This window comes from Eublepharis macularius, chromosome 2 (genome assembly GCF_028583425.1).
Source record: "Eublepharis macularius isolate TG4126 chromosome 2, MPM_Emac_v1.0, whole genome shotgun sequence".
Classification (NCBI taxonomy): domain Eukaryota; kingdom Metazoa; phylum Chordata; class Lepidosauria; order Squamata; family Eublepharidae; genus Eublepharis; species Eublepharis macularius.
In genome coordinates, this window is record NC_072791.1 from 173,928,121 (window position 1) to 173,944,548 (window position 16,428).

The window sequence follows — 16,428 nt, forward strand, 5'->3', positions numbered from 1 at the left end:
TCATCTGGCCTAAGTAATTGTCTAAAGTAAATATCTACAGTTATTTATATGTATAATGATAAAAAATTACTTTTATGCTCACATATGCCAGAACCAGTTATGGTGTGTTTCAATTTCAGAAGATAGAGTAGTCAATAGTTAATTTGATAATTGCTTTGTTTTATTTTCACACAGGTGCATGTTACGAGTGCTAGATTCATTTGGGACTGAACCAGAGTTTAACCATGCTCATTATGCCCAGTCTAAAGGCCACAAAACACCATGGGGAAAATGGAATCTTAATCCACAACAATTCTACACAATGTTTCGTAAGTTAACTTTGTTTACCAGAACAATTGTCTTCCAGAATAGTGACTAGAAATAATGTTTCTTTTAGGAGAAATCATAGTACTACCGTCTCATCATGGCAATTCCCCACATTAGGAACAAATTCCCCTATTCCCCACAATAGGGACAAATGGGGCGGCTAGGGGCAACTTCTTTGGGAGACCATAAAATAGCTCCCCAAGGTCCAGTATCCCTGAAACTTGTAGGGTCTCTAGAGGACAGTTATCAGTAGGTCTGCTGAAAATTTGGTAGATTTCTTTTGCAAAATGCCACCCCCATCCCTCTGGATAGTCCCCATAGTTTTCCCCATATGGAATAATGGAGACTGGAGGTGGCTGGGGACAAACAGGCAGGAAAGAGTAGATTCTTTCTGACAACAATAAATTCTGCTTCAGTGCCCAAAGTGGGAAATCCCCACCCCCTCTTTGCATAGATGCCCCCTTCCTGTGGGCTGAGCTGCAAGATCTCAGCAGAGATGTGGAACCCCTGTTTTTTAGCCCCCTTAGGAAACCTGTTGGTTTTTTCCCCCCTGATATGTCCAATGGAGTAAACAAGTCTTCCTCTCAGAAAAGCTACAGAGGAAGGCTTGAGCATGTGCAAACAGAAGGTGCATCATGGGACACCATCCTTCATCTGGGAGGAATGGGGAAGAAACCTGTCCCAGTCGAAGCATGGGGATTCAGTGCAGAGTGACTGTGGTAGGCACGTGAATAGGAAAGCAATGGGGAAACACGTGTAAGTGTATTCATGTGCTGTACACGTGTAATTCATCTTGTGTAGTTTGGCTCACACTCAGTAGTCCTGTCAGAAACCAACTGACTCACTTCAGACTGGTTCTAAACTGATGAATCAGAGAGGAGGGAGCAGCTTGCCACTCAAGCTCTCCATGCCAGGCAATAGGTAACTCTTTCTCTACCAGCTTTGATTCTGCAGCACTTAGAAAACCTGCTTTTAAGTGCAGTCCATCATATGTGTTTATTTAAAAGTATTGCCCTTTCAGAAATTCATGTGCTAACCTGTTTTATAATGCAATCCTGTGCGGAGCTAGTCCCTTGAAATTAAGGGACTTATATTTGAGTAAATCTGCTTAGGACTGCACTGTTAAAATCATTAACAACCTAGAGCTACCAATAAACAATATAAAATAATTTTGAAAATTGATTATATTGCTAAATCCAAATAGGTAGATGCTGTTGCTAGAGGCAATGTAGGTACTGATTTCTGTGCTGAATAGATAAGGATACTTCTGTTTTCTTAGTTTTTTATGCAATAGCTATGCCATCTTATATACTAATAGCCAAGTGGCAAAGATCTGAGAATACTGAGAGCGCCTTGGGGATTACGACCGCGGGACTCTAATCTGGAGAGGCGGGTTTGTTTCCCCACTCCTCCACTTGAAGCCAGCTGGGTGACCTTAGGCTAGTCACAGTTCTCTGGAGCTCTCTCAGCCCCACCCACCTCACAGGATATTTTGTTGTGGGGATAATAATGACATACTTTGTAAACCGCTCTGAGTGGGGATTAAGTTGTCCTGAAGGGTGGTATATAAATTGAATGTGATTATTATTGTTGTTATTGTTGTTGTTAAATCTGGATATTGGAACCATGAATGGACAAGACAGAAGATAAAAGGAGCTCCTCCAGCTTTAGCCAGATGCCTGCAGTGGCTGTTGTTAGGCAACCGTAACAGTTTATCTAGTATTTTAAGCTTAGTTTCTGTTAGTAAAAGACAGGGAGAGCCTTGGCTGTTTTGGCCAAGGGGCCAGGCCTGGCAGCAACCACTGAGCAGCTTGATACTGCAAGACTTGAATGACTTACCCAGGCCTGACTGCTTGCTATGGTTCAACAGCAGCCCCCTCTGAAAACCATTAGAATGTAATAGTTAGAGTTTCAGAGTAGGAACTAGGAGGCCCAGATCCAAGTCACCACTCTGCTGTGGAAGCTCACTGAGTAACTTTGATCGAATCACACACTCACAGCCTAACAAACCTCACAGGGTTGTTTTGAGGTAATATGGGGGCAAAGAGAATTATCTAAGCTGCTTTGTCTTGTTTAAAAGTTCATGTGTACTGAATACAAAAAGTAAAAATGTAAATAGCAATACATTAGAGGGGATAATAATGGAACATTGAAAACCACAATTGCCAAAGTACCACCAGGCCTCAGTGGATATAATAGTTTTCGTACTGTTGCCAAGTCTTTGGCCTACCTTGACATCTTGGGTGTAATCTTTTGGCTTGGAACCAGAAGAGGAGTTCTGCTCAAGGAATGTGCCTTGCCCCCCAGTCGGAATGAAGAGGCAGACACAAGTGCTGGGAATTAAAGGGCCGCTTTTATTAAATTAAAACAACATATTTGTCAGCACGGCAAGGGCCTAACTAGTGGTACAGGTCGGGCCCTGGGGTCACTCCTGGTCCCCGCCCCGACCTGTCTGGGTGATCCACCAACAGCCCTGGGGGCGAGCCATCCATGGTATGGCTGTGACCCAGCTGGCCTGGCAAAGTGGTTCACCCCCTTAAAGCTCCCCCTCTGGCCATACAGCTGCTGGGGGGACCAACTTGTCCAGGGGTTCCTCACCAGGGCGTCTGACCTTGCAGCTGGGCTGTAGAGCAGCCAGCCACTCTTGACAGACCCCAATTCCCCACCAATGGGGATATGCCAGGGGTGGTCAGCAGCCCGCTCATTTTCCCAACTCCTAACATGCCACCACTAAGACCAAGCCTCTGCTTAAGCCTTCACACCCCACAGGAGGCTTAAAGCCACCCAAACCCTTGCCATGCCTCCTCCAAATAGTTGTTCCCCCCATCCCCTCTGTAGAGGTCAGCAAACACGGCACCGATTTGCAGAGGGGTGACCTACCCTACGCCCAATCCCTGTCCCAAGCTCCACGCATACCACATATGTGGAGCGATGGACAACTAAACTCGGAACCCAAGCAGCATTGAACCCCAACAAAACAGACCTTCCTGCACTCCAGCAAGGAAAATACCTGCCCAGGCCCCTAGGCCGTGGGCTCAGCAAAACCACTCCAAGCTTCTGACCCTGCAGGGAATCCTTGGCGGTCAGCTCTCCTCAAACACAACAATTCCAGCTCGAAACATATAAACCCAGGTACAGCACCGCGAAGAAGCCCCAGGCCTTGACCTGCAACCAGAACTCAAACAGTCTGCATATCAATACCAGGACATCGCCAACCTTTCAAACCGAGGGAAAAAAACAACCATTATCTCCAACAAGGTAACAACCGTACAGAACCTCTTAACTCATTGAGGTGAGGGGCCCTTGCTGTTGCTTCCCTTACTGTTGGGAAGGACCTGAACCCTCTGGCCCACACTTCTTGCCCAGACTCGCACGCTTATGAGCTGTGAAGGCATGAGGACCCCCACAAACTAGAGGGGCCTGATCCCCAAAAGGGTGTGAGCCTGTTAGCGCGGAGGACTGTTGGACCAAGTGACCGCTGTTGGAGCGATCTCCAGCATTGGGCTTAGCCGGGGACATGACTTGCAGCCAAAGCTGCTGGTGGATTTGATCCCAAGGCAAGGCGGGGTTAAGGGCAGCTCACATGTGGACCTCTTCATCATATTGCAGCCAGACTGCACCGGTGAAGTCCGAATACCCCCTGTATATGATATCCATATACTGTAATGGAGGGGGGCACCCTCCAAGGCTGAGCTCAGGCAATGACTCCTGTATATATGAGGAAGCCCGGCACCCAGTTAGCCCAGGTCCTATCTATCTTGCAGTGTTTCAAGCATTCCTTGTCACACTCCTCAAGGTCCTCCTTATCCTTCTTTTCTAATTCTCTAAAAAGGAGGGTGAACCCATCCACGTACTCCCCTTTAAGAATCTTTTCCTTGGTATTGGGTCAGGTGGTCCCCCAGAGGCATGGCAGTATCCCCAAAGGGGAGCGCGCTAAACAGTACCGTCCCGTAGGCTGACCACGGAGCATGTAATATGCACCCCAAGGAGAGACCAACTCATACCCATTTGAGACTGAGATGGCATGGGCGACCAGCTGGACACCCCAGGAAACTGGCCTGAAAAAGCTGGCTTCCCCCACTGGGACCATAAACTGCTAGGACCCGCAACTTGCGACCTACCAGTTTGTGAGCAAGGTGCTTGAGATGTAACAGGGGGCAAAGGGGCAGCGGCCTGGCCCCAAGGCCCACATGGCCACGCAGACCCATGCTGGGGCAATGCTGCCTTACCACCAGCTTCTGTAGGCCACTTGACCAGGATCCATGGACCATCCAATGTCATCATGTGCCACGGCCATTTCTTCCGGATGCTGAGCAATTCCTTCACCGTCGGGTGCCACTGAAGGGTCACCCAGGGCAGATGCACTCTCAAGAGCAGAAATACGAGACGCCAAATCGTTAAAGAAGGCAGTGGAAGAGGTCATCCATACTGTCCTGTTGCACTTTGCAGGAAGGCTAGCGCCACGTACTCCCTTAGCCTGCTCTAGAGCAGCAATATGCTCCCAACAATTCTTGCCTGCTAGGGCCTGCATCTTCCTCGTCAGACAACGATAAAGCCACCGGAGGCTGCTGAGAGGCTGGCCTTGTAGGCTTTTTAGCAGGCTGCTTGCCCTTTGAGGGGCCAGATCCTTTCTTCGGAGGCATTCTAGCCCCAATCCCCCACCAAGAGTCCTGCTGCTCTTAACCACTACACTAAATTGGCAGTCTAGAAAATCCAACTAGCCCCAACAGAAGTCCTGCTGCTCTTAACCACTACACTAAATAGGCAGTCTAGAAAACCCAGCTAGTCCCAACAGGAATCCTGCTGCTCTTAACCACTACACTAATTTGGCAGTCAAACAAACCCTTCCAGAGAGTCCTGCTGCCCTTAATCATCAAACTAAACTAGGGCTGGAGAAGCCGTGTGCCAACACCTTCCTAAAGATTCCTAAAATGGCTCCAGGCTAAATAGCTATGCAGGGTTCCTATACTCTAAACGCCCTGCTGCCAAAGTGACCAAACTCGGTCCCAAAATGGCGACCCGGGCAACCCAGACCCTTACTACAATGACCAACAGGGCTACACAAAATAGCTGCCAAGCTTGCCCCTGTAATGGACTTGTAGATGAAAGTGCACTGGGAACTTGCCGCCCCACCAAAACCTACAGGCCCAAGAAGGGGGGTGGGCAATCGGGGTAGCTATGCTACTTAAGTAGAAAGGGGGTTCCTAAAACAGAGGAAATGTAATGTAATTTGAAGGAAGAATGACCACAGCAGCCAGCAAAGCACCCAGCATGATGCCGGGCTGCACGGAGCCAATACCTGCCCATGCGAAAAAACAGAAATGACCACAAGAGCCAGCCGAGAATGCTCCCCTCCACTGCGGCAATAGAAGGGGCCTGAACAAACCGCAAGTAAGGCAGCACTGGTGGGGACAGGAGGAAAAGCACAATAAGAGCGCTCCAATGCGCCCCCAGCCCCAAGAAGCCAGCTACACCTCCAAGCCCCAAGTAGCCAGCCGCCTCTCACTGATGCGCCAGCTTGGATGGGCCAAGGGGAGAAGCGCCGCTGATCACTCCCCAGCAGCCACTCAGCCAAATCTTTGAGCCAGGAAAGAAGGAAACATGTCCTTCCTCTGCCTGAGCACGAGGTGCACTGAGGCGCTGAGGGGCAGAGTGGCTGAAAAAGGCCCCCGTAGCTCCGGCCCTACCGCGCGTCCCTCCCTGTGATGAGAGGGATCTGGTGCTGCCTCATCCTCCTCCAGAGCTGCAAAGCACAGCCCCCACCCATAGCAGCTGTCACCTTGTGCTGCTGCAGTCCCCTGCATCTCCAAAAAGCTGCTCCTGAGGGTAAAGGAACCTTTGTGGTTGATCCAAACTGCGCTCTTTTCTTCTTTTGTCTATTTTATTCACCAGGGCTGATTTTGAGAGGGTCCTCAGTTCGCACAGTTGTGGTGCCCAATTTGAATCATATCTGTGACACATGTAGAGAAGGAGCTTCATCTTCCCCACCCCACATGTCATTTTTCTGACCTGAAACAGTCCTGGGGCGCTATCTGGCCCATTGGAGAAACCTGCCTGAAAGCATATGGATTTTTTTCCAAAAGATGAAATAACACTCCTGGGATGCTTATGGGTCAGAAGAACAGTGCGGGGAGACTGAAGCCCACCCCTATTCCATGTATGCTGTAGTTGCAATCCAGACTGGGCACAGTGTGTTTTGCAACTGAAAAACTTGCTTGTGAATGTTTCACAGGAGGGAGACCCTGGACCCAACCTGTGCATATGGAAATTAGCCTTAATTCTCTGGAGATGAGCTTTTGCAGAAAATTATATATATCCTTGTAAGAAACTTTATGTCAGGATCACTGTGTAAACACAATATATATTTCATTTCAGCAGAAGTGACAAATCCTTTTAAAATGTTTACCATCTGTCCTCCTACATTTTATGATTGATTACTTAGTAGTATGTATTATATTAAAGGTTACATCGAGCCCCCATACCTAAAGAATGTTTGACTGTTGTTGTTTTCTGAGGGGTAGGGGCTAATTTTGTAACTGAATTAGCCTTAGAAAGTGTTACATAGCCAAGTACATCTGTGCATGTATTAAATGTCCTGTTTGTAAATCCTGCATTTCACTTCTGTATCCATCATATCTTAACATTACATAATATGATTCAAACATATTAGCAATAAAATCATTTGACTTTGTTACCAAGTGTGCAAAAATAGGCACTTAAAAGGCTGTAAGAATCTTTTCCTTTATTTCAGAGTTAAGGTAATACACATATGGTGGGTTCCCCTTCATCGGCAGTCTTCAAGGGGCAGCTGAACAAATACTTCTTGGGGATGTTTTGGGCTGCTCCTGCATTGGGCAGGGGGTTGGACTAGATGGTCTGTAAGACCCCTTCCAACTCTATGGTTTTGTGATTCTGTGACAGTTAAAGCATTACCGTCTATGTTGTTTGTTTGCAGCTCACACCCCAGACAACAGTTTTCTTGGGTTTGTGGTGGAACAGTATCTGAACTCCAGTGACATAAAGCACTTCAATGTCATCAAACGGCAGAACCAGTCACTTGTTTATGGCAAAGTTGATAACTTCTGGAAGGTCAGTTGCTGTGTTTATCACATTTTTTTATCAGTTGATCCCAAAATTCATAATAGAAATTTGACAGGTTGCAATAGCCCACTTTTTATTAGTAGCTGATAAGTACTCTTTAGAAAACTGTGACATTAACTGCTACCTCAGTTGCACTGTGGGGAAGCTCACTATGTGCAGTCATCTGTATTTATGACTGCAGAACTAGGTAGCATAGAAAAAATGGGGAACACCCAATGCCCTTCAAATACAATGATTTGAATATACATAGTGGCACAGTCTTGGAGTTGATTATCTATTTGAATAGGATTATCTGTTAAGTTGTCCTAATGCTACATGAGGGTGCTAAATTTTGTTGTCTGTGAAGAAATTTGACATTAGCATGCATAGCAGTTGGAGTCACAATTGGGTTGTGGCTTTTCTTATGTTGTGGGTGAAACTTTTTTATGTAGAAAATAAGTTGCATGAATTTATATATTACGTGCTGTAATTTAATCATTTAATTGATATTTGAAAAGCAACACAATACAATTTAATGTGAATCTTACTATGTGTGGTGAATATTCATGCTACTAGTGGCTTATTATGTATACTGCTTCTGAATTGCTGTATATGTGATTTCTCGTGCAAAATTAGAAGAGAGTTTCTTTCACTTGTGGATTCTCAGTTCAGTGACATGTCAACTGTCGCAACCCTCAAAAGCCTTTCTAAACAACAAACAAATGTTGTTTCTTTCTTCCAATAAAAGGCAATACAAATTCACGTAGGGCTCCCTCCTTGTCTATTTCTTCTACACAACCCCTTTCAATATCCAAGAAGGGTCAAAGAAAGATCACTGAAGAATTCTGTTTTACATCCCCTTCTGAAGACCATAAGGGTAGTATGCTTCTTAAGGATCTCTCTGGACAGCTATTCCATAATGTAGGGGTTGCCACAATAAAATGAATGCTGAGACGCAAAGCCATGGTAGTTCTTGTGTAGGGAAAAAGAAGTTGCTAGAATTACCAGAGCTGCTTTCAAATCAATGCCTTTGCTATCCACAGCATACCAAAGCTGGTTTCATGAGCAGTATTTTCTATACAAACTGATCCCGGCAGTAGAGACAGGAGGAAAAAATATGTGCCTATTAATATTTTTTGTCATGAAGGCAGTCAGTGGAGACTTATTATAATCTTCCTGTTTTGTGATGCATATGCGTAGTCTTCATATAAATTCGCCCCATGTCAATTCTGGTGTGAATAGATTTGAATATCATAACAAACACACAGTGATTTTTCTCATTTCAATTACAAGTTGATTTATTAAAAAATACTCATCTTTACGGACTTATTTGCATGTACATGTCCAAAAATCTATTGAACTGGGTTTATTTTAAGAGCATTATTTATGAAGAGTTGAATGCATTGTCTAGACTATTAGCACTTTCACAATGGGATAGCCTGTATTTTTCTTATAGACGTTTCATGATTGGCTAACTTGATTTTTCCTAAATAATGTATAGCAAGTTTCTTATCTTAGTCTGAAGGGTCCTTCAGCCAGAAAGCAACCTGAATAGTTGGAGAACAATGGCTATTTACAAAGAAAGCTTGTTTGATTTCTTCCTTTGCAGATTAGATATAGAGTTCCAGAGAATGATGGGTAAAGCAAGTCATTGGAATTTCCAGTGTACCTAAAAATACAGCAATTTAAAGGGTCTCCTAAAATTGTTCAACTATTAACCTGAGAATGCTTCCATAGGGTCCTATTGATTACCATTTTAACATTTCCCCAAATAACATTTATTTATTAAACCCTCTAGTGTCACATCAGTGCTTTAAAAATATAAAATTTAAGAATGCAGGTATGACTTAAATTCTCAAAAGTTTCACAGCCAAGTAATGTGCAGCAACTCAGTTCTAGCTAATTTTTTTTTAAGGTGCAACTGTGAACCAGATTAGAATCTTTCACTTGTAGTTTCCTTCCCCTCAAAATGATTTATGATTTCCGAAGATTCTCTAAAGAGAATTTTTTAAAAATTAACAAATTCTAACTGCATAATGGACCTGGGGTGTCCCAACCTCATGAATGATGGCATTACTGATTATGTTTCTTATTAGGAGAAGAAAGTTTCCTATTGGCAGAAGAAATGACATGGTTGTATAATGGCAAGTGCTGTTGCCACCTAACATATCCTACTTTGGTTGTCATTTATAGAACAGTGTTCTGTGTGTGTGTTACAGGGTGACTGCCCATTTCCTACCTCATACGTATGTTTCTAGCCTTATATTCTGTATACTGCAACATATGTGTGGGTGGGATTATCCAGTATTTCTTTTTGTCCTATACCACAGTTCTTAAGTACAAAAAGGTATTTCTCATTGATTAAAGTGTTAGCCACTTCAGTAACTCTTACACTTTGTTTTGGCTCATTATAAAAGAAAGATTTCATTATACATTTTTAAATCTTCATTTAAGAATAGTCAAGGATTTTATAGTCTGGTCCTTGTTCTCAAGAACACATTTTAGCAATGCTGGAATCTTTTTAATTTGTATCTTTTTCTCCTAGCTGTGGGCTTTTGTGATTACAGCTTCTGATCTAATTATCAATATGAGAAGGCACTAAGAAGCCTAAAGAATATCTGGAGCACATTAATCAGCTGTGCGTCCTGATGTCATTAGTAGCACAAGTCAGAAGACAGGAATGTCACATGTACTTGAGTCTTGTAGTCAGAAGATATATTTCATTAGTGCCTGGATTGTTCACTCAATATGATCTTAATACCCAACATGATTGTGTCTTCATTAAATGGCCCATCTGTTTGGTAATTCCTTCCAAAAAATATCAGTTAATGCCTCCTTGCCATGTTAGCGCAACTGTGAAAAAATAAAGCTTGATTCTATATCTGAACGAATTCACATACACACACCCAATACACACACACACACACACACACACAATTTCTGTTTAACTTCAATATGTTTTATATTATATTGGATGTCTTTTAAGGGTGATTACCTGCTGTTGTTTGGGAAGATGACAAATTTATATATATTCTTCTTATCCCTTGGTTCACCTGTTGTAGTAAAATTCACCATGGTCAAAGAAAGTTTCACTTAGCCACTGAAACCTGGGCACCAATATGGTGTTGTCATTAGAGTATTGAAGTGAAGTAGTACCAGGGAGGGCCAAGTTCAAATCCCCTCTTAGTCTATGAACCTGACTGGGTGACTTTAGGCCAGTCACACTTTCTCAGCCTAACATAGTTCATGGGATTGTTCTGATGACAAAATGGAAGAGAGAGAGCCACATACAGTCCTTATTTATTTATTTGTCGTTTATTTATGTCATTTATAGTATGCCTTTCTTACTGAGACTCAAGTAAGAAAGTCTCCTTTTCTCACTGAGACTCAAGATAGATTACATAGTATGAGAATACTGCACTTTTTTGTTGTTGTTTTATGCTGTGCTTTAATCCCCTTTGAAAATGGAGGAAATTTGTTTAGGAGGTTCTTTGGCTAGCAGTAGTCATAATTTTGTGGTCATCACCAGGAACTTGTGGACCAACACTGGGGAATAGAGACTTGGCCCTTTCCTCCATGGCATTTCCTCAATAGAAATCTTACTTCTGCTCCTCCTAGAGCAGCTTTTGTTTCCTAAGGAGGCTAAAAATACTTCAGGTGCATTGTTATTGGGGAAATGGTGCAGTGGGGAAAGATTAACCACAGTCCCTCAGCAACATGTTACTTGAACACTGATTTTCGTCTTAAAGTGTTGGAAGAAAACCTAGTCACAGAATTCCTGCATAAAATATACTTTGGCCCCGTTAAGTGAGTAGTTGTAGTAGGCAATGTCATGATTACGAGGGAACTGATGGTGATAAAACAGGAGGAATGATGGCTAACGCACTACTGGTGAGAAACTCAGGACGAGATTGATCAAACACAGCATAGAGCCCATATTAAAACCTATTCTGTGGTGGTGATGACAGCAAAAAGGCAGTATTTCTCTGCCACCACTATATTGGTCACCTTGGTTGATGATATCTGACGATAATCATCCAGCTAAGTTGTCTTGTATAGTTCCAGGGCTTTTGTATCATGGCCCCATGGAATTGGACTCTGAAACAAAACAGCCTGCTATGATCCATTTACTACTCAATGTGCAGAAAAAAAAATCACTAAGACGTACTCTGAGTGTGGATGCATGGTCAGATGATGTACCTCTGGCATTTGCTTGTCCAATTTATATGAATACCTTTCAGCTTGTGGAGCCTGAGGATGTAGACAGGATCCTTGCAGAATCAGAGATATACAATATGTATTCTTGACTCTTGCCCTTTTTCCATGATAAAAGCTGCCAGATGGGGAATGGCTGACTGGGAAAGGGGAGTAATAAAAGCTTCTTTGAGATGGGAACTGTGCCACCCATGCTCAAGAAGGCAGTAATTAGACCTGTGCTGTGGAAAAACCCTCCCTGAGGTCTACTATGTTGGAGAACTTTCGGCTGGTCTCCAATCTTCCATTCTTGAGCAAGGTGTTAGCCCTTAAAAGAGATGAAGTTTTTTGGCCCGTTTTCAGGTAAGGAATTGGAATATAAACTGTATTGGTCACCTTGGTTGATGATATCTAACGATAACTATACAGGATCAGTGTATCCTGCTAGTTTTGCTGGATCTTTCAGCAGCCTTTGATACAATTGACCATGGTATCCTACTGAGTCACCACTTGGCTCTGGAACTATGGAACACTATGTTATGATGATTTGAGTCCTGTCTGGGTGTCTGGTCTCAGCAGGTAGTATTGGGGGCTCCTGCTCTGCCCCATGGACATTGGCCTGTGGAATCACAGGACTCAATTTGATACCCCATATTATTTAATGTTTACATGAAGCCACTATAGGAGAGGTCATCAGGAGGTTTGGAGTGGTGTCACCAATATGTGGACAATATCCTGCTCTGCCTTTCATTTCCATCTAATTCTGAGGATGTTGTTGATGTTCTGGTGCTTGAAGTCAGTAATGGGTTGCATAAGGGTGAACAAGCTGAAGTTTAATCCTGACAAGATAGAGGTTCTCTGGGTTAGTAGAAAGGCTGACCAGCAATGAGAGATCTCTCTTGTCTTGAGTGGGTTTACGCTCCTCTTGAAAAGTAAGGCTTACTTCTTAGGAGCGCTGCTTGACACAACAGGCACTTTAGCCAGTTTGCTGCTGTGGCTCAGAGTGAGTTTGCCCAGCTTCAGCTGGTGCTTCAAGCTGCACTTGTTCCTGATTCAGTCAGATCTAGCCACAGTGATTGATGCCTTAGTTACATCTCTACTGGATTTTTGCAATGGGGCTACCCTTGAAAAGTGTTTGGAAGGTGCAACTAGACTACTGCTTGGGACCTAGGTCCTCTAGGTGGAAAGACAGCTAATAAATGTCTTAAATAAAATAAATGATAGAAGGTCTAGCATCAACTGCTGTTAAGGAATGAGGAGCAAACTTGTTCTGGGAACAGAAGGAGGATTCCTGGTTTGTGAAGTCAGGGCAGCTAGGGCAGGATTTCTGAAGATGGACTTGAGAATGGAATGCATTTGAAGACAAGTTTCAGGATAATTTCACTGAAGCATTTGCTTCATCTCCAGCATCCCTTTTACTGTATTCATTAGAGGAGTTAAAAATTAGCTGCAACCCAAAAGATGCTATCCCTAACTGTAGAGGAATTCTAGGATGATTATGTCATCTTTGTTAGTAAAGCAAGGATCTTCCTTCCTTCCTTCCTTCCTTCCTTCTTTGACCTATAGGTCTTAAGTAATATTTACCAAATGTGAAGAAGAAAGGAAGAATTTAGGCCAGAGAAGATCAAAACACAAGCTACAGAAAATTTGGTTTCCTGTGAATTGCCTGAATTTTCATGGCCTGAATTTAGCTAAAATAAGTAAATTTTCTAGTGTTGGATTTACTAATTTACTAATAATTTAGGAATTAAAATATCTATTGTCTACTCTGTCCATTGTAATATCAAGGGTTCTATTCATTTCTGCCTTGCCTTGTTGTACCAAGGACATTCAAATAAAACATGACATACAGATTGGATAGCACCAAAGCCACAGCCACAATACCTGTCTGAGAAAGGTGTGCTCAGTATGCATCCTTCAGAAACTGCAGAGGGAAGTGCATTTAGTCTTGTGAGCATAATTGCTCATCCATATTTTGGAACAGTTAAGCTAAATAAATACACCGGGACTGTAAAACTTGGTGGAATATAAAGCAAGAACCTAAGCATTATGTTTTGGGACCTTGTACATACTGGTAATACCCCTTTCACACCAACACCACAATCTCTTATCCCATACATAAAATCTCATGAGCCATGAAAAACAATTGTTTAATTTTGAAATTACTTTTATGAATTCTACATTTATGAAAAATGCCAGGCTTTGCTTTAATAATAACACACAGCTAGCTTGAGAGGTCTACAGGTTTGCTAATTGTTTTGTAACTTTTTGGTCATTATCCTTTCAACATCTTGATTTTGTGGTGGTGTTTTCTGGCCTTTTTCATGGCAAAGTCATGAATTATCCCCTCAAAGTCAATTTAACTGGCAAGTTCACATTCTGTAGACAAGCTGGCTAGGTAGCTTAACCATTTTTGCCCCATTGTAGAATGCTTGAAGTTTCTGATTGCTAGTTTTCTGAAACTTCTTTCGGCTTCTTCCAGTCACTGGCAGTGTGCAAAAATCTGTAGTGTCCAGTTCACTGAAAATCAGTTGCAGTTGTTTCTTGTAAATCTCATTTAATAATATAACCAGGGGTATTTTTTTCCAGCAGTAGACTTGAGTTTTTCAGTTGTAACGTTTCATAAAGAAAATTCTCAGAAAGATCTGTGGGATACTTATGAAGTGGACATTTAGAAACTTCTTCTAATTTCCCAGGTTCTAATGTCAGATATTTTAGGACTGAATGGAATGTAACACAAATGTTGTTTTGAATCTGTGCTGTAATGCACAGATGACATTGTACAAAGTTGCATCAAAAATATTTCTTCTAAGTAGGAAGTCTGGTTCACCAGATATTGTAAAACATGATTCCTTGGGCTCAGATTTCTCATCACGAAATCACTTCAATTTTATTTTTGGTCTTCTGTGCAGTCCTACACAGGACTGCGCATGCATAGTCATGCCAAATCAGCAGGTTTCGTAGCTAAAAATCCTCTAGGGAGTGTTTTCCCCTTCCCAGAATGCATGCACACCTTGTTTCCTGCCAAAATGGCCCACTCTCTGGGAGGGGCAATGTTCCTGACCCTCAGTTCCTCTTTTGCTGCCTGTCAGAGAGGATCTTCGTAGCATCTTTCTTCAGATTCCTTCTCCACCTGGACAAAGAAGAAAGAATGTGCCGCCGGAACATTGCCCCAAACACCCAGAATACAGTGTCTTCTTAAGGGAAATCGCGCAAGAAGACGCTGTCTTCCGGGTGTTTTGGGCAATGTTCTGGCGGCAGGTAAGATGTGTGAAAATGGCCAGGGACTCTCAAGTGAAAGATCTTTCCCATTATGGGTACACATGCACTGCTAGGGAGACAGCATACACTTGAATATAAGACCACACAGAAAATAAGTCACTTGAGCGTCTCTTGTAAGATGTCTTGTGTAGAGAGACTCAGTCATTCTTCTCTCCTCCATTTTACCTTTTACAGTCTCCACCATTTGAGGAAGATTAGGCTGAGGGAGTGTCACTGGCCTAAGGTAATTCAGCAAGCTTCTGTGGCAGAGCGGGAATTTGAATATGGTGAGCTCAGATCCTAGTCCAGCACTCTAACCACTATACTACACTGGCCATCAATATTCTGGGCTTTCTTTAAAAAGAATCCACCATCTTGATTATGAAATGCAGCTCAATCCAATACAACCACTTCTTCATAGTAGTAGTTGCCCAGACAAGCTAAAAAGATATCAGTCATTGCACCAGAGACATGTAGGCAAATTCACCTGTATGACATAAGGTATTTTAATTTTCCTAGTTACCTTTTTTGATTTGCAGGAACTAGAGTTGAGCTAGGTTCAGTCAGGAGACTAACAGGGCAATCTTAGGTTCTGTAGACCATACTGTGCTGCCATGATGTTAGGCAGTTAATTGACTAATAAACTTGTTTATCTTATGAAACGCCTGCATAACTGTTAAGTCATACACATTTTTTTAAAAAAATGGCAGACTGTCCAGTTAACTTTTGGACAGTATTTTTTGCAGGGGCGAGGAAGTCTTGAAATACATGGGTTACAAAGGAGACTACATCTCTCTCCCCCTGCCCTCTATCCCTGTGGTGCTGCAGCTGATTGCTACACAGAAAATTTCTGAAATTTTAATCAACTCTGAAATCCCAACTCCATCTGAGGGTTATATCATGTTACTGTTGTCTTGGTGGTGGTGGGGAATAAAACATGAGGTTTTGTCATCCGGTTTCTTTGATGTGAGAGGTTTTTTAAAAGTAGGTAGACTACATAACAGTTCTGTAGTCAAAGATCAACAAAAGTGTCTTTTGTAAATGGTAGGTTTATTATAGCTATCAAGAAAAAATACTAAATGAACAGGCTGTTTTGCTGGTGGAATCTGTTGTTGTGATTTAAAATATAATTTAATGTTGTGATACTTATTTTTCCACTCTGAAAAAGAAATGCTAGCCTAGCCCATTCTGAACCAGTTCTGTGTTGAGAACTGGCTGAATCTTTCTATCCAACACTTAAAATGTTGATCTCCTGCCCTTCTACCTTTTCATATTGTCAGTGTTAAACCAAAATCTTTGGTTGTTGATTGATTGTACTTTGTGTATGAATGAAGGTAAAACTCTCTCTCTGAATGGTCTAATGGAAGCACTTACTTAAAACAAATGCATAATTTAATGGTCACTGTTCATTTGCATACTGATGAACAAAGAGAGCAGGGGCTATAACAAATACATCACTTCTGCATGTATGCATTCTATTACTAAAAATGTGTTTCTGGAAAGTAATCTGTTTGCCAAATAAATTCTGAACAGTGCTTAATAGTGCTACAGACTTAAATGTCTTCATGGGTGGTTGACCTCTCAGTG

At 42.6% G+C, this 16,428-nt stretch overlaps 1 protein-coding gene across 2 annotated transcripts in view; it reads left to right on the forward strand.

Annotated features, from left to right (window-relative positions):
- MGAT5 (alpha-1,6-mannosylglycoprotein 6-beta-N-acetylglucosaminyltransferase) overlaps positions 1-16,428 on the forward strand; it is a 190,046-nt gene that overhangs the window by 145,429 nt on the left and 28,189 nt on the right. For both annotated transcript variants that reach the window (XM_054971635.1, XM_054971634.1), the window contains exons 10-11: positions 175-308; positions 7,262-7,395. In XM_054971635.1, coding sequence (XP_054827610.1) covers positions 175-308; positions 7,262-7,395 — 268 coding nt within the window. The remainder of the gene's footprint in view (positions 1-174; positions 309-7,261; positions 7,396-16,428) is intronic.